This window comes from Rhinopithecus bieti, unplaced genomic scaffold (assembly GCF_001698545.2).
Source record: "Rhinopithecus bieti isolate Rb0 unplaced genomic scaffold, ASM169854v2 scaffold_71387, whole genome shotgun sequence".
Classification (NCBI taxonomy): Eukaryota; Metazoa; Chordata; class Mammalia; order Primates; family Cercopithecidae; genus Rhinopithecus; species Rhinopithecus bieti.
The window spans coordinates 114799-132677 of record NW_016826726.1 but is presented as its reverse complement, the minus strand read 5'-3'; the positions used below and the strand labels follow the sequence as shown (position 1 = coordinate 132677).

The 17879-nt window shown below is 49.1% G+C and overlaps 1 protein-coding gene across 20 annotated transcripts in view; it reads right to left on the bottom strand.

The window, feature by feature from the left end:
• Nucleotides 1–17879, bottom strand: part of EPB41L1 (erythrocyte membrane protein band 4.1 like 1) — a 140890-nt gene that overhangs the window by 46320 nt on the left and 76691 nt on the right. For all 20 annotated transcript variants that reach the window (XR_001883685.1, XM_017863529.1, XM_017863530.1 and 17 more), the window contains 6 exons: nucleotides 13235–13425; nucleotides 11457–11621; nucleotides 9150–9254; nucleotides 8537–8579; nucleotides 4864–4939; nucleotides 1975–2193 (listed from right to left, as the gene is read on the bottom strand). Coding sequence is in view for 19 of the 20 variants with exons in the window: in XM_017863526.1 (XP_017719015.1) it covers nucleotides 1975–2193; nucleotides 4864–4939; nucleotides 8537–8579; nucleotides 9150–9254; nucleotides 11457–11621; nucleotides 13235–13425 (799 nt within the window). In the remaining variant the exon portion in view is untranslated. The remainder of the gene's footprint in view (nucleotides 1–1974; nucleotides 2194–4863; nucleotides 4940–8536; nucleotides 8580–9149; nucleotides 9255–11456; nucleotides 11622–13234; nucleotides 13426–17879) is intronic.

The window sequence follows — 17879 nt, the reverse complement described above, 5'->3', positions numbered from 1 at the left end:
CCCAAGGGCTCCTAAATTATTACCCACATGGGATATTTCTTGCAGAATTTAGTATCAGAAGCCACTTAATCTCTCCTAAGGAACAGGTGCACATTCTCCTTTCCAAAGAGAAGAGTTATGTAATTAATCAAGTTCCTTCTTTGCTTTGGCTGCCAGGAAACTTGGACTATATTTTATACTTAGTCAGAGCAAACATTTATTGAGTACTATGTGCTGGTTACTGTTCTAAGCACTTTACACATATTAACTCACTGAATCCTCGTAACAACTCTGTAAGATAGGTATTATTCTTCTTCTCATTTTACAGATCAGAAAACCAGCACAGAGACATTAAGTAACTTGTCCAAGACCACACTGCTATGAAGGAGAAGAGTCAGGATTTGTTTGACTTCAGAGTTTATGCTCCTAATCACTTCATTACAGGGCTTGTATATCCTCCAGGCCTCAGTTTCCTGTGACCTGTCTACTTCTGGGCTGCTGTGTGGGATACCTGGACATGAGATGTCAGTGTGCTTTAGGTCCAAAGAGCTGTAGGCACAGCCGTTAGTATTTCTCCAGCCCACATCGATCTGAACATCGTTCTCTGAATTATTATGGCTCTTGCAAATCCTAAGATGTCTTGCTATCTAGGACAGGGATGACAAATAGATGGCAGACAGGCCACTACTCCCTATTCCTATGCCCAGGTGGACATTGCTAACCTGGGCATTGTAAGGAATCAGTGTCCTACTCAACACAACATCACAGCAGTCACTATTAACCAAGCAGAGTTAGTGTGCGATTCTCAGAGACAGCATCTGCCACCCTTGACCTAGCATTCATCACACCCCAGCAGGCTCTTCCCCACGTACACGATCACTCCACATCTGGCCCTGGCCCTCCTCTCCAGATGAAGTCCACAGAACAAGAGCCTCCTAATTCCCTCCATCCTCAATAGTAATGAGACAATATCACCATACTCCTTTCCCTGGGTGCAGCACTTTACAGTTTATAATGAACCTTCACATTATTAATTATACTGAGTCCCCATAACAATCCTGGACTTACAGCCCCGAATACTTCCAGCTTAAAAGGACCCTACAAATCATTTTGTTTTGAGGGTTCCTCTCCAGGGGAACCTGTACAGAAGCAATGGCGAAGTGGAGTATCTGGGTTGTTACAATGACTGAGAAGGTGTTACGGGCATTTACCGGGTCCCAGGGATGCTGAACATTCTGCACAATGAATTCTCCTGCCCCAAATGCCAATAGTTGAGAGAGACTGATAATCTAACTTCGTGCATATGCAGGTGAAAAATTGGGCTTAGAGAGGTTAAATAACCAGCCTATAGTCACACTAGTTAATTATCATCCAACTGCTAAAACAAGGTACTTTCCCCTGCACAATCAACTATTCAACTCCTCAATCCACAGACAGCAACACTAACAGCCAACATGCAGTGTGCCTTTAATATGTGCTATTTAGGCTTCCGAACAATCCTACAAGGTGGGTTTAACAGCATCCACCTTGAACAGATGAGGAAACCAAAGCATAGGAAGTGAAATGACCTTCCTGAGATCCCCTGGTTAGAAAGTGGCAGAGCCAGTATAGGAACCCTAGCAGGCTGGCTTTTGGGTCCAAACTTTTGAACTCTATACCAAGATCTAGACACCAGGACACTTACTTAGAGACACAGTAGCGATTATTATCTCTAGCTGGCAGATAAACTGATTCTCAGAGGCCAAGGACAGGGAATTATCACACCTATAGAGGAGTTTAAGAAACTTGGGTCCCAAAAGGTCATCAAGGCCATACAGCCAGTCACTATCGTTCCTATTTACAGAGATGATTTGCTCTCAGGTATACCTCAAGTTAGGGGCAGAGCCAGGTGCAGTACAAACAGCACAGTATGCGGCGGCCTAGGACATTCAGGCCTGCAAGGAAGGCTCCCACTGGCCAAGGAGCCACAGAAGGCCCTGGCTGTCACCCTCTTACCTGTATGTCTTATGCAGCTCCATGATCCTCTCCTCCAGCTCCCGGGTCTGGTTAGGGGCGAAGCGGAGCTCGCTGACATAGTTGCCCACATGCTCCTCAGCATCATAGTCGCCCAGTTCGGCCTGCACAGCGTAGGAGCCCAGTAGGGCATGCGTGACAAAGGAGCAGGGCAGCCGGCCCGTGATGATGTCTGCCCGCAGCTGCAGGCACAGGTAGTATCTGGAGATAGGAGAGAGCCAGCATGGGCACAGGGCCCTACTCCTCCCTAGATCCCCCAAACACAGCTGTCCATCAGAACCAAACAGAACACAGCTCAGCAGAAAAGGATGTTTGTAGACACTGGCGCTTCATATGTTGACAATCTGGGTATGTCTCGTGAGATGGTTTTGCAACATTTCACATGACTTTAAGCATTTTTGTGCATTTCTAAATTTGAGGGATTTGTTTTCTATTATGAGAGCATTTTCAAGTTCTAACTCAATTTCAAGCTAAATAGGACTACTTTGCTGGTTTGGCCATTACAAAATGTCATGTAGTTTTAATTATACAAGTAATATACTGTATTCATATTGAGGAAAAAATGCACACTTTAGAGGTGACTCTAAATTTCCTCTTGATGACCAGAAATGCATGTGGTTTTGATTTATGGGTGTTTCTTACCTGTAAATGGCATCAAATGCTGCCTCTGATTCTAACAGCTCACTTTTTCATACCCAGGCCTTAGAGCCCTCCCATGTCAGCACATGTAACTCTGCCCCATTCATTTTAACTTCCACACTGTATTCCATTGCCCGGATGAACCTGCTTGCCAATGCTTTCCCAAAACTTTCTTATTTTGCCTCCAGCTCTAAGTAAATTGTCTGAAAACAAATTGGTTTAAAGGAACATTTCCAACTACCAGGCCATGATTTTTTATAACTTTTATGCACACTTGGACGATTTTACAATTTTAGAACCATTTAAAACCATTTTTATTGCTTTTTTGGTTACTATGTATTAAAAAAAAAAGTTTCATTTTAGCCAATGATGCCTCCCTGTCCATTTTTGTTATGTTTCACCATTTTTTTTCAATTGCCTACTTCTTTTTTCTTTTTCTTTTTTTGAGATGGAGTCTCACTCTGTCACCCAGGCTGGAGTGCGGTGGCGTGATCTCAGCTCGCTGCAACCTCCGCCTCCCAGGTTCAAGCGATTCTCCTGCCTCAGCCTCCTGAGTAGCTGGGATTACAGCCACGTGCCCCACGCCCAGCTAATTTTTGTATTTTTGGTGGAGACAGGGTTTCGCCATGTTGCCCAGACTGGTCTCAAACTCTGGTCTCAAGCAATCTTCCTGCCATTGTCTCCCAAAGTGCTGGGATTACAGGTGTGAGCCACCACATCTGGCCTTTTTTCTTTTAAGTGCCTTTTACTTAATATAATTCTTACTACTCTGTGACATTATTTCAGTCAGAACTGAAGTCCTGGCAAAAAGTATGTGCAACCTCAGTGTGCGCCCAGGGCCAAGGCATAGACTCAGAATCAGTAGCAGCTCAAACATCACTGGCACCAAGTACAGGCTTATGGGCATTCTATTCAAAAGTCTCAAAATTCAGAAATCACTGCCAAATATTCTGACCAATCTTTCATTTCAATCAATTTGTCGTTTTGACCAGTTTATTTCGGGCCTAACTATTTTTGGCGAAATCAGCTGCTATAGCACCCATCTCCTAGGGCCATCTGTGCTAGGCAGGCCTAACTTCCTTCCTGGTGTCCCTGGAAGCACAGTGCCCAGGGTCTGGCACAAACAGGAGAAGTATCAGTAGGTAAGACCAGGGGGACGGAAGCTATGCTGGCCTAACCCACACAGTCCACTTGGGAATGGAGTTTCAGATCCTGATGCTGCCACATTAGCCCACACCTGACCTCAGGGCTCAGAACTAGGACTAATGACGCCAAAGCCCAGGCCTGATCTGTTCCAGGAACATCTGTCTTATCTCCCAAGGCCAGAGTCAGCATCTTGACCTTGGTCGATGGCCTGGCAAACAGGCAATCGACATGAAAGTGAAGGAGGGACCCAATGGGAGAGAGGGGCCGGCTTAAGAGCCCCTCCCCTGCTATAGGGGAACTCCAAGCCCATATCTTCTGTTGGGAGTAAAAGGCCCATCACCTGGATGACACAGCCCCAGGATATCATGAAGTAAGACTATCTCTTTGGAAAGGGCTTAAGAGAAGGGTTTCCCCCTGTTCTGGTTTCCAGAAATGGGTAACCCCACAGAAGCTCCCATTCCGAAGGATGCTTTGCACTCATTTTACTGTGGGGAGTCCCAAGCCCCACTTGACTTCCATGTGCCTGACGTGTGCACAGAGTGGCATGCAGACCAAAGTCCCAGGTTCAAAGGCATCCCATTCTACTCCCTCCATATTCCCAATGCTGCAAACTGGTGGCTCACCCAGCACAGCAGCCTTCACATGGGTTTGGTATGTCCCATGCATAGATGGCCCATGCTATGTTATTTTAAAGTTTGCATTTGTTGCCAACATTTAGAAACTGTGGTTTTTATTCTTTAATCTCTAGGTTCATTCCAACAATCAGGACCAATTCCTACATGACAGTGATGGCCCGGAGGGGAACAGCAACTGTTTTAGGTGGCTTCTGTCCTCTCTACAAGGGGCCCCACAGCTCCCTGTGATACCTCTTCCTCTGACATCAAGGGTCAGCTGCCACTGACCACTGTGCTTGCATCACTGTTTCTTACAATGAGTCGGCTTCCTGTGTTGATGCTGTCTGCCTGACCTTGGTAGGAGACTGCATTTGCAGCTGCTATCACATACTGCCTGTGTCCCCAGGGCCAGGAGCCCTCATCCGTAGTCCCACACAGCCAGCACACCTGCCTCTCCCTCCACAGCCCTCACCTTGTGATGTCTTCTGTCAGCTGGGCAGGATCAGGTGGGTAGAACTTGACTGTGAAGGCAAAATTCCAGGGGCTACCTGAGAGGAGATGGGAGAGAGATCAGTGAGGCCCTATCACCCCATTGGGTGGTCCAGATGCACCATCCTATGGGCAGTTTTTCAAAGTCTTCTCCTATCTGTAATCTCAGGACAATCCAATCAGGAAGGCTGGAACATTACTCCCATTTGACAGATTAGCAAACTGAGGCCCAGGTTAAGAGACTTGTGAGCTAGCAGTAGGAAGGAAGGTAGAAAGAAAGAAAGAAAACTGACACTGCATGCCAGACACACTGTTAATTACTTTACAAACATTACTTCAGTAAACCTCACCACAACCCCGTAAGTAAGTCCTATGATTAGCTCCGTTTTATAGATGAAGATACTGAGGCCCAGGCAGTAAAGCAGTCAGCCCAAGGTCACCCCACTTGGAAGCGGCAATGCTGGGGTTCAAACCCAGGCCATCTGGCTCCTTGGTCTATACCCTAGTCTGGGTCATCGTATGTCAATGATAAGAAAAAAGTCTAAATAATACCACATTAAACAGGTTTCTTAAATTTGGACTTGTCAGAGTCCTCGCCCTGCTACTGTGCATTGCAGCTCTCTGAGGGAAACATGCATTCAAGAATTTCCAAAAATGGTTTGATCTGTTGTATCCATTTTTTACAGAGCATCCTCAAGATTAATGTTTCTCAGAACACACATTGGAAAACTCTGCCCTGTATCATGTTGACTCCATCTCAGATGACAGGATTGAATTATAAATAAGACCCAAAAGGCAAATATAATGAGCTAAATGTAACAAAGGGATATTTTAGGGGGATAAATGCTAACCTCCACACTTAGATGTGAAAAACCAATGGTACACATCTAAGAAGATACACAGGGGAATAAAGGCTGAGGTTATAGCTGGAAGCAAGCTCTGCAAGCCCAGAGAAGGGGTAGTCACTTGAGAGGGGATGAAGGCAGGTAGGTGTGAGGTACTGGACAAAATTAGCGAAAGTCGACATATCCACAACAATGGTCAGATCACCCCTGGGAATTTCAGGTTTCAGGCTCAAAGCGGCCCCTGACAAAGTGAGAAAGTGAGGCCCATCCAGGGCAGGGCTGTGGTCATGGACTGCTGGAGGTCACATCGCCACTACCATCCTTGTCTCTGCAGTAACCACTATCTGCACCATACAGATGTCACATCTCAAACTTTTACTAGATGCCAGTCACTGCGCTTGCTAAGAACTTTATGCACATGTATGGGGTTCGATCTTCATAATCATCCTGAAGTTGACTTTCTTTTTTATAGATGAATTCTGAGAGGTTAAGTCACTCTCTCAGGGTCACTCAGCTAGTCAGTGGTAGAAAATGGGGATCCTAACTCTGGCCATCTGGCCCCAGAGCCCAGGCACCTGACCACACCGACTCCTTGGAAAAAGCAGCTTCAAGGAATAATAATAGTCTCAGGAATTCCTACCTCAGGAATAATAACGGTAATAATCAATCATAATAATAAATAATAATAGCTAATGCATACTGGGTGCTACTGTGTGCAGGTACCATTCTACATGTAATACTCATTTAATCCTCACAACGTAAATACAAGTACTAGCATTACCCTGCTTTACAGAGGAGGAAACCGAGGCACAGTCAACACCAGAAGCAGATAGAGTTAACATTCAAATCCAGGCAGTCTGGCCTCAGTGTCTGTTTGCTTAACCTCACACCAGATTGCCTCAGGGAAGCAAGAAGAAAACAGCTACTGAGCACCTACTATGTGCTTGGTGCTGTCCATACATATGTCATTGAACTGTCACCCCCACTTCATGAGGCAGGAACTAATTGAACTGTCACCCCCACTTCATGAGGCAGGAACTACTAATCCACTGGCCAAGGAGAAGCAGGGACCCAGAGAGGTGGAGAGCTTGCCCCAGGTACCCTACTTTGCCCTACCTCGCCCCAGGTGCACTGAGGTTTGGGAGGAGGTACACCCAATTCTGAAGCCCAGGCCACAAGGACCAATGGCACCACCTTCAGAAGGCTGAGGTGCTGTCACAGAGGGCAAAACATTGCTCTACTGGGGCACCAGAAGGTAGGATGAGGATGAATGGCTGGAAGTTACAGGGGTAGAGGCAGAGACTGTGGCTCTCCTGGATAAGGTGCTTGCTAGGGATCAAGACTATTACTCGATGACTTGGGATGGCTACAAGGAGTGACATCCACCAGGCCTGGGCTGTGCTGGCAGGGGCTGCAGGCCACCTTTGGGAGTGATGCTGAGACCTGACCATTTGGTCCAGCGGCCTGTCATTCCCAAGCACCTGGTCCTGACCAAACACCACACGCTCGGCTGCCTGTATCTATCTGTTCCAATCTCTTTAGTCATGAGACACAGGCCTCCCAGCCAGGCTGGGGCTCCTGGGGGACAGCCTGAAGCCCAGGCGGAGGATCTATCAGCCCCCCGAGGAGCGTGCTCTGTCTGCCTGCCTCTTTGTCTCCAACTGACAGAGCCTACAGGAAGAATTCCTTGAGCCCCCTCCTGCAGAGTCAGCTGGCATCCCAAGGCCCAGCTGCCCGCTGTCATGGCAACAGGCTCAGCTACAGCTTTCCAGCCAGGGGACCAGGGAGTTCAGGAGAGACCAACCACAGCCAAGGGGGACGGGCCCTGGGTGGAGGCATCTCTGCCTGGAGGTCCCAGGTCTCCAACTGCTCAGGCTGCCTTGCTGAGGCCCCCTACCTCCCCCTTCTGCCATTTGGGAGCCGCCCCATCCCTCCCAACATGCTTTCTCTAGGCCAGAAAGGACAGGTTGTTGGCCTGCTCATCTGCCTTCACCCCAGGCCTTGAAAATAGCACAGGATGGTGTTGGAAGACCAGGACTCAAGACCTGGCTCAGCCAACATTTGGCTCTGTGACCTTAGGTAATAACTGCCTCTCTCTGGGCCTCTGAGAAAAGGGTCATTGCTTACTGAAATCTACACCATTCCTGGACAGAAGGGTGGCTGTTTCCAGCCCATCATCTGCTTCTCCTTTGTCCTAGACAGCTCTGCAGGTCCCTTCTAGAGCTGACATCCTGAATGTATTTATGATTCCTCTGCTAACTTGTTGTGTGACTCTGCACAGTCGTTTCTCTTCTCTGGGCCTTAGACTTGTCCTTCCCGCTCTGGCTTCTCCCAAGATCTGCCATGTGGAGTACATGGACTCATGGATCTGAATGCACTTTCTTTTCTTTTTTTTTTTGTTTTCTTTTTTTGAGATGAAGTTTTGCTCTGTTGCCCAGGCTGGAGTGCAGTGGTGTGATCTCAGCTCACTGCAACCTCTGCCTCCCGGGTTCAAGAGAATCGCTTGAGGCAGTCCCAGTGCCTCAGCCTCCCAAGTAGCTGGGATTACAAGCACTCGCCACCAAGCCCAGCTAATTTTTGTATTTTTTTTAGTAGAGACAGGCTTTTCCTATGTTGGCCAGGATGGTCTCAAACTCCTCACCTCAAGTGATCTGCCCGCCTCAGCCTCCCAAAGCGCTGGGATTACAGGCGTGAACCACGGCGCCCAGCCTGAATGCACTTTCTAAAGGAGGAGAGAGCAGTACAAGGGAGGTTCTCATGGCCTGGAATCCCCTCACCCATTCACCTCCCCAACCACAGCAAGCCACTCACTCCGGATCTGCTTCTTGATCTCCTTGGAGGGGTCCAGCCAGTTCTGAAAGAAAAGACAGAGATCTTCAGAGGGAATATGCAGGAAAGAACCTGACTTGGCTGGGAGAAATATCTTGAAATGGCCGGTCAGCAGCCCCTTGTGGGCAACGCCCTTCCTTGGCTAAGCCTCCTGGTCCCTTTTTCTTGGGTCTAAGGGGTGAGGGGAATGGGGCCAGGATTCACTACCAGGCTTGGACCCAGTGTCCCGGAGCTGCCACTGCCCTGAGGCAGTTCCAGTGAGCAGGTGATACAGCTGCAATGGGACTGGCAGGAAGGAGGAAATTCAGAGTCTCCCAAGGATGGGGGAGAGGCTCTGGCAGGGAGCTCCTAAGCTCCCCTAGCAACTCTAGCAGCCAGACCAGGGCTCTTCAAATTCCCACCTGGGGTTGACCTGTATGTCACCAACAAATGGCTGAGACAGGGAACCGCGGGTAGATAGAGCTGGTTGAACCTTGGGGACATGCAAACAGAAGATGCTTAGTGATCTGAGCACTAATGGAAGCCATGCGGGGTGGCCAGGATTATAGGGGCCTAACGGAAGTGCAGGTCCCACCCTGCTCCCTAGTCCAGGTACCTTCTGACTGTCGGCATCACAGAAAGTCAGGCCAAAGTAGTCCTTCTCTAGGAGGTTGAGGTGTTCACAGACCAGGTCAAACAGCACCTGACCCCGGCCATGTTTCTGAGGAGGGAAGCAGAACAGCTGTGAGGCTGAAGTATACCCCGGGGCGAGGCTGGGAGATACCCTAGGCTCCACCAGGACAACTCAAAAACCCCAAGGGCCTTTTGGCATCTGGACGGGAATGCAGCACTCCTGCCACCCACCTGGCTCTGCCCTCTGAGTCCTAAGGGGGTAACAACAATGGCCAGCTCCTTGATGGCCTTCCAAGTTCTGGTGGGGGTTTCTGGACCTTGAGGTTGCTTGGGGAGAAGCTGAAGTGGAAGGCATAGGAAGTGACGGCTTTCTCCTTCCTTTTTAGTGATTAAGAGAAGGAGGCTAACTTAGACTGAAGGAGCAGAAAACCAAGTCCTAAGCTTTAGGTGTGAGAGGAAGAGAAGAAGCCCCTGGAATATGACAGAAGCGGGCAGGGGGTGAAGGGGAGGGGTTGGGACTCAAGGTCACAGTGTGACCCTCCCTTCCCTGAGTGAAATCCAGGGCAGCCCAGGCTAGCCCACCACTCCCTTCCCCACAGCCAGTGAGGTTTCACAGAGGCTCATGGGGCCTCCATCAGCTTCTGCTGGAAGAACCATTGTTAGGGCTGGATAGGTTCCTCCCACTCCTGTAGAACTAGGCTTGGGCCTCTCTGAAACACCATTCAAAATGACGAAGCCAAGAACCTGACTGGGTGCACTCCAAACCCACAGGGGTAAAGATGAGCACCAATAAGGGGATCACAGGGCAGGGGAACAGGAGGCAGTCACCACCCAAAGAAGCAGGGATTCTAGAGAGGGAGTGAGGCCCCTGTAAGGTCTGGCTGGGCCCTCAGGACCAAGCCTGACAAGGAATTCCTGAACCTGGAGATCATCAGAGAGAGAGGACCTGGCCTCAGTCAAACGCTTTATGCACTTCTAGGACAAGCAGAAATGGCATGTTGGGGCCCATCACGGTAGGAGAGAGGACATAGAAGATAGCCCTTTCCTTTGTCCCAGGAGCAGGGAAGGTGAAATCTTTCTATAGACAAAATACATACACAGTCAGGTGCAGTGGCTCATGCCTGTAATCCCAGCACTTTGGGAGGCCAAGGCAGGCAGACCGTTTGAGACCAGCCTGGGCAACATGGTGAAACCCTGTCTCTATTAAAAATATAAAAATTAGCTGGGTGTGGTGGTGGGCACCTGTAATCCCAGCTATTCAGGAGGCTGAAGCAGGAGAACTGCTTGAATCTGGGAGGTGGAGGTCGCAGTGAGCCGAGACTGCATCACTGCACTCCAGCCTGGGCAACAGAGCAAGACTCTGTCTCAACAAAAAAAGAAAAAAAAGAAAAAAAAAGAAAAAAGAAAAAATACATACACATAAAAACAAAACAAAACCCTGTAGAGAAGAGGGACTCAGCCTCCCAGGACTCAGGAGTAAGTCACATCCCTAAAACCAGGGCATGGGGGAGAAAAGGGGGCAGCTCCTATAAATCTTAGTAGCAAGGACACCCTCTGAGCTCTTTGACACATGCGGAGAAGGGCCAGTAATGCTGCCTAGGCAGGGGTAGAACCTCTAAGGGCTCACAGAGGGGGCAAGTGAGAGCTCAGAATTAGGGCAGGAGTCAGAACCTATACAGGAAAAGGAGACCTAAATGTGAGGCCAGGAGGGCCAACCCCAGATGGAGGCATCTGCTGAGTCACCACCATGGGGCAGGGTTTCTACACGGCCTGGGTGACATCCTCCCAGTAAGCCGCCTCCCTGTGATGGGGTGATGGGCTTGCCATAGAACCCTCAGGTGACTAGTTTGTCCTGGAGACTTGAGATGGTACCCTGGACAGGGATATTCACTAGGAAAGGAGGAGCCCTCTCTCCACCCAGTATATAAAAATGATTTAATTTAAATGTCAGTCTCTCCTGGGTGAATAGGGGAGCCCAGTTCCCAGGTCTACTATTTGTAGATCAGCCCTTACATGGTGGCATCCTTGCCAAGGTATAGTCACCCTGTAAAATCTTCCCGTGGTGCCAGCCCTGTACCTCGTCTAATTCTATTTGCAACCATAACCACTCTCTCCAGGCTTTGGTGCCACCATCTGTACAAAGGAGCGCCGAGCCAGGTCATCTCTCTGGACGCTGTGGCCGGTCCAGGACTCCTCTGGTTTGGCCCAGGCTGGGTACACACAGGAGCCTGCCCTGGACCTGAGGCTGGCCAACCGGGGACACGACATATGGCACTCAGTGCTCCCCTACCTCCACCTCACACTCATACTCCGAGGCATCAAGCAGAGTGACCCGGCAGATGGCACTCTTGTATTTCTTGGCAATCTTCTGGGGTGACTTCTGGGCCTTGCTGGGCGTGGTCCTCTCCGACAGGCCATCGGCCTCACTGTAGTCCTTCTCCTCCATGTCTAGGCTCTGCAAGACCAAGCAAGGTAACAGTTTGCTCAGTGAGTTTTAAGCCATGGCCTTTCATATAAGGAAGAAGCAATATGGAAGCATCTGGGGCCAAGACAAACCCCAGAATGAGAGTCGCTGCCGTCTGAGACCCACAGGGCAACTAGGGTCTACGGCTGGTGTGTGCAGAAGGAGAGCCAGGGCTTCCATGCACAATGGGTGGCCTCGTGTGAGGGGTCCCCATCTTCCTGGCAGGCTACTGCTGCCATAGGCATCCTCTGAGGCAGAAGCGTCCCATGAAACCAAAGCCAGTGGCCAGAGCTGCCCTGTCTCTCTAGAGCAGCGCGTGACTCAGCATAGCATCCATCTGGTCTCCTTCTTTTTGTCTGTCACTGGATCTAGCAGGAGTCTGGGAGCTGTGGACTGAGTTAAAGGAAAGGAGAAAGGCCAGAGACCCGCCTCTGCCCCGCCCCCTGCCCCGGGCCCTAACTCCACTGCTGATGCCCTCGGTGATCTTGGCCAAGTCCCTGCCCCCTCCAGGCCTGTTGTGAATTAAGGAAGGTGTTAATTAGATGATGAGGTGAATCTGTTGTAGCTTTAGGGGCTGGCCAAGCTAGAACATGGGGCTAGCCAAGCTAGAACATGGGGCTAGCCAAGCTAGAACAGACAGGTTCAGGGGTAGGAAAATAAATGGAAAGAACTCAGGCTTCAAAATCAGATCTAGATTTGACTTCACCTCTGTTACTTTATGGCAATGTGACTTTGGATAACTCACTTTATCTTGCTGGTGCTCAGTTTCCCCAAGTGTAAAATGGGGGAGTTAGTAGCTACCCTCTTTAGTTTGAGAGAATAAAATTTAAAAATGATCACAATGGGCCAAGCGTGGTGACTCACACCTGTAATCCCAGCACTTTGGGAGGCCAAGGTGGGAGGATCACTTGAGCCCAGGAGTTCGAGACCAGCCTAGGCAGCATAGCAAGACCTCATCTCTACTGAAAGTTAAAAGAAAAAAAAAAAAAAATTATGGCCAGGCGCAGTGGATCACACCTGTAATCCCAGCACTTTGGGAGGCCGAGGCAGGTGGATCACCTGAGCTCAGGAGTTTGAGACCAGCCTGGCCAATATGGTGAGAACCTATCTCTACTAAAAATACAAAAATTAGCCAGGCGTGGTGGTGCATGTCTGTAATCCCAGTTACTAAGGAGGCTGAGGCAGGAGAATTGCTTGAACCTGGGCAGCAGAGGTCGCAGTGAACCAAGAGTGCAGTGGCACCACTGCATTCCAGCCTGGGTGACAGGGCGAGACTCCAAATAAAAAAAAAAGAGAAAGTGAAAACAATTAGCCAGGTGTGATGCACACCTGTTGTCCCTGCTACTCAGGAGGCTGAGGCAGGAGGACTGCTTGAGCCTGGGAGATTGAGGCTGCACTCCAGCCTGGGCAACAGAGTGAGACCTGCCTCAAAAAGAAAAGAAAATAACTACAATGCTCCCAGCACAGTGCTTGGCATGTAACGGGTCACTAATAAATCTTAGTTTCCTTCTTTCCTCCCTCCTGAAAAAATACTGGGGCCCTAAGAACTGGACCTGGAGGACGGTCTGGGCAGGAAAGGGATGCCCATGCTCTCGTGCACACACCTGTTCAGCAGGCCGCGTGTCCTGCTGGGGTGGATGCTTCTCATTGGAGTTGGCCTCTGGGTGGCCGTGGCCTGCAGGGGTCACAGGAGTGGTCACAGTGGCGGCGGCCTCGGGCTGCTGCGGGGCCTCCTCCTGAGCTTTCTTCACCTCAGAGTCGGGGCCTGTCTCTGTTGTCATGGTGACCAGCACGCCTGCATTGGCATGAAGGAGATCATGTGACAGGGAGGGACAGCAATGGTGTAACAGCGAGAGGGGCAGGAACCACACGCGGAGAGAGACAGATGGAGGCAAACGGACAAAGAGTCACAGGGCAAAGGGAGGAGGGAGGGAGAGACAGAGGAAGTGGGGAGGAGGGAGGGTCATGGGAGGTGAGGGGTTAGTGGCTGAGGTCATAGGCACCCCTCCCACCCTGTGTCTGCAGCTCTTCAGGGACTCTAATCTCTGGGCCTTTCGTAGGAATGATGAGTCCTTCCAGGGAGCCCCGCTCTGCCAGGATCACATGAGGCCGCCAGTGACCACCTCTAGGCAGGGCCCAAACCGGGCTGTCTCTCCAGCCACCTCACCTGGCGCTTGGTAGCCCCTCAGCAAAGCTGGATTCACAGAATTTAACCAAAAGAGCCCTGGGTTCCAGACACTTCCAGTGCTGAAGCTGGACACACCTCTTCATGCCCCAAGCTTCAATAATTCCTGCCCTGCTAACTTCACAGAATAGATCCAAAAAGAGAATGACAGGAAGAAACTTAGGGAAAAAAAAAAAAAAAAAAAAAAAACGTGCAGCCTTGACGATGTAAAAGTCAAAAGAATAGGCTCAGTTCCCAGGTCGGCCATAAATGTGGCAGTCACTTCACCTCTCTGGGACTCATCCAAAATATGAGCAACGTAGAGAAATGCTCTCTGGGATAAACGATTCTTGTCATTTTCCCCTTTCAGCAGTAAATGAGGAGATTTCAGAGAGTCAAGGACCCATTGCCCAGCTATTCTGCTGGAATAAGCAAGTTACAGAGAGAGAAAGAGAGAAAGAGAGAGAATGGCATGGTCTCATTTTTATATTTGAAAAACAAAACAGGCCAGGTGCAGTGGCTCATGTCTGTAATCTCAGCACTTTGGGAGGCCGGATCACCTGAGGTTGGCAGTTCGAGATAACCTGGCCAACATGGTGAAACCTCATCTCCACTAAAAATACAAAAGGTAGCCTGGTGTGGTGGCGCACGTCTATAATCCCAGCTACTCAGGAGGCTGAATCAGGAGAATCACTTGAACCTGGGAGGCAGAGGTTGCAGTGAGCTGAGATTGCACCACTGCACTCCAGCCTGGGCAACAGAGCGAGACTCCTTCTCCAACAAAAAAAAAAAAAGAAAAAGAAAAACAAAACAGTAACCTCAACAACATATGTTTGTGTTTGCACGCCTTTAGTAAAAGGTCTGAAAGGATACTCACCAAATTGTTAAGAGAGGTTGGTAAGGCAGAAGTGGGTAGAGGAAAATGAAAGAGATCCCTGGGAACAGGGTGACATAAGAGAGAAAACTTCACTTTTCACTTTATATGCTTTGGAACTACTTTTATCTTTTAAAATATACATATGTAGGCTGGGAGCAGTGGCTCATGTCTGTAATCCCAGCACTTTGGGAAGCCAAGGCGGGCGAATCACCTGAGGTCAGGAGTTCGAGACCAGCCTGGCCAACATGGTGAAACCTCATCTCTACTAAAAATACAAAAATTAGCTGGGTGCGGTGATGCATGCCTGTAATCCCAGCTACTCAGGAGGCTGAAGCAGGAGAATCGCTTGAACCCAGGAGGCAGAGGTTTCAGTGAGCCACTGCACTCCAGCCTGGGTGATAGAGCAAGACTCCATCTCAAAAATAATAAATAAATAAATAAATAAATAAATAAATAAATAAAATATACGGATGTACTTTTTTAAACGTACGAGTTGGCTTTTTTAAAATGTAGGGGAGGGGAGGGGCATCAGATGCAACCATTCCTGCTCCCAATCAACAGATCCTCAAAAAAAAAGCTTTGAAGCTAAAATCAGGGAAATAGAGAAATGAGCAGGATCCCTCACCCCTGAGTCCAGGACCTTCCTCTAAATCTATCATATTACATGAGAGAGATTCAAGCTAGACCTGGCAGGCCCTCTCCCCTGCACCATCCATCGTGGGAGGCCTCTGATAGACAGACAGACAGATAGACAGACAGACACAGCATCCACCCTGGGCTAGCCATGTGCTCCAGGTCCCCTGCTCCACACTTCCTTTTCATTTTTCAGTTTTTCTCCCGGCATCTCAGTGAGCATCAGCCTAGCCTAAAGCCAAGAGCACTGGACAGAAAGCCAGGGACCCTGAGCACCCCACTCAGGCACAGGAGAGCTCTGGGACCCTGAACATCCTCAGTCCCCCACAGAGTGGATAACGGGGGAAAGGCTTTGTATGTGGAGGCGTGTAGTACAAATGAGAGGTTTTGTTGTTACTGATGCTACTATTAAGAAGGAAGATGAGGAGGAAGGGAAGGCCTGGGTCCCCATCACCTCCTCCCCACACAGAAATGCTTTCCACTCAAGCCACTACTCTGTGCTTTATGGGTATAACTTAAAGCCACAGTTAAATAAAGGCTCTCTGTCACTTACAGGACAATGAGTGCTGACTCCAGGCCAGGATACAAAGCAATGACAGCTGCTCTAGGGGAGCCCACAGCCTTGGAAGGGTCCACATGATACCTGTGCGCCAGGCTCAGGATCTTTTCTGAGCCTGCACTTAAGGATACTGGTCATAATGCCAGATAAGGCCTATAGGCAAGAACTCTTAAAATAACTGCCTGCTTAATTTTGCTTAAAAAGAAAAAAAGAAAAAAAAGAAACCACAGACTCATCTGTGTGTTTTCTGCTGTGAGATGCAGAATCCACATGACCCCTTGTGGGCCCGGGCAGTGGAAGAGACACTTCCACTCCTCCCTCTCCAATGGCCTCAATCTGATTTCAGTTCATACTCTCGGAACTTTTCCTGGGTCTGAGGTTTCTTGAAATAGCCAGGAAAGCAAGCCTGTAATCCCAGCACTTTGGGAGGCCGAGACGGGCGGATCACGAGGTCAGGAGATCGAGACCATCCTGGCTAACACGGTGAAACCCCGTCTCTACTAAAATACAAAACTAGCCGGGCGAGGTGGCGGGCGCCTGTAGTCCCAGCCACTCGGGAGGCTGAGGCAGGAGAATGGCGTAAACCCGGGAGGCGGAGCTTGCAGTGAGCTGAGATCCGGCCACTGCACTCCAGTTCGGGCGACAGAGCGAGACTCATACTCAAAAAAAAAAAAAAAAAAAAAAGAAATAGCCAGGAAAGCAACCTTAAATAAATATCCCAGTCTTCCTCTGGCTGGGTCTCCAGCAGAGCCCGCTGGTAGCAAATGCCCGGCGCTCCCAGAACCACAGAGGAGAGGAGCTGGATGCCTTTTGAGATAATTTTTGAGATAATTCAATCTACTCCTCTTCCTTTACAGGTGAGACTCCGTGAGCAAAAAGGACGACTGACAGTCATTTCCTCAGAAACCAGATTTCCCTGGTTCCTCCGCCCACTCTCCTCCCTCCCCAGCCTCCAGACTCCCCAGATCCTAACTCTAGGTCTGCCTTCTCTCCACTGTACTTGGCTGCCTCAAGCAAACCCCAACAGAACCCCGCAAAGGAGAAAGTACTCAGGGTCAGGCTGAACACCAAGGACGTGGCAGGAGCCACCTCTGCATTCCATGGCCAGGGGCTACTGAGAGAAATGATGGCTCATTCACTCTAGAGAGTTAAAGAAAAAAATGTAAAAAATCATGGAAAAGATTTGAGTATAAAAGCATGATACATAACAGTTTGTACAGATTAACTCTATGTTAATGAATACACATGCACAGATATGGAAAATTCAGCAAAGTATTAACTATAGTTATTTCTGGGTGGCAGGAAGACAGTCATTTTTTCTTCTGTTTAACTGTAGTTTTTGGTTTTGCTACTATACTTGGAGATTCCTTGAATGAGTTTAAGTTAGAGGTCAAAAAAGAAATTTTTCTGATGCACATGGCTTGGTATGGCAGTATGAGAAGGAGATAAAATCTGTTTAAATCTTTTAAAAATTTATAAATCAAAAATAACATCTTTTAAAAAAATATACGATGAAATCTTTATTTCACATATCCAAGGATAAGAGCATGGTTCTCTCACTAGGCCACGGAAAGGGAGCCGAGGGCCTGGCCCTGACTTCTGACATAGCCTGCCACGTAGGCACGGTTCTGCCCAGGTCCAGGTGAGCACAGACTGATGGAGCTTGCTGTGCGGCTAGGCCGGGCCAGGCACCGTAGTGGCCCCTAGAGGGAAGCACGTGCTGGTTCCCGAGGAGCTGGCTGCAACATGGGAGGAGGATGCTCACCCAGGAAATTGCTAAACACTTAGGCAGGAGGTGATTTAGATTTGCCATTTATGTTTCAGCCTCTCAGCAGAGTCTGGGGACCTGGTGATCTGGACTGTAGCCTGGAGTTCCCAAAGGAAGTTTCTAGGGTAGGTGGGGGGTGAAGGTGGAATTAGGTGTTGAAAAAAGGGAGCTATTTATTTATTTATTTATTTATTTATTTATTTATTTATCTATTTTGAGACGGAGTCTCGCTCTGTCACCCAGGCTGG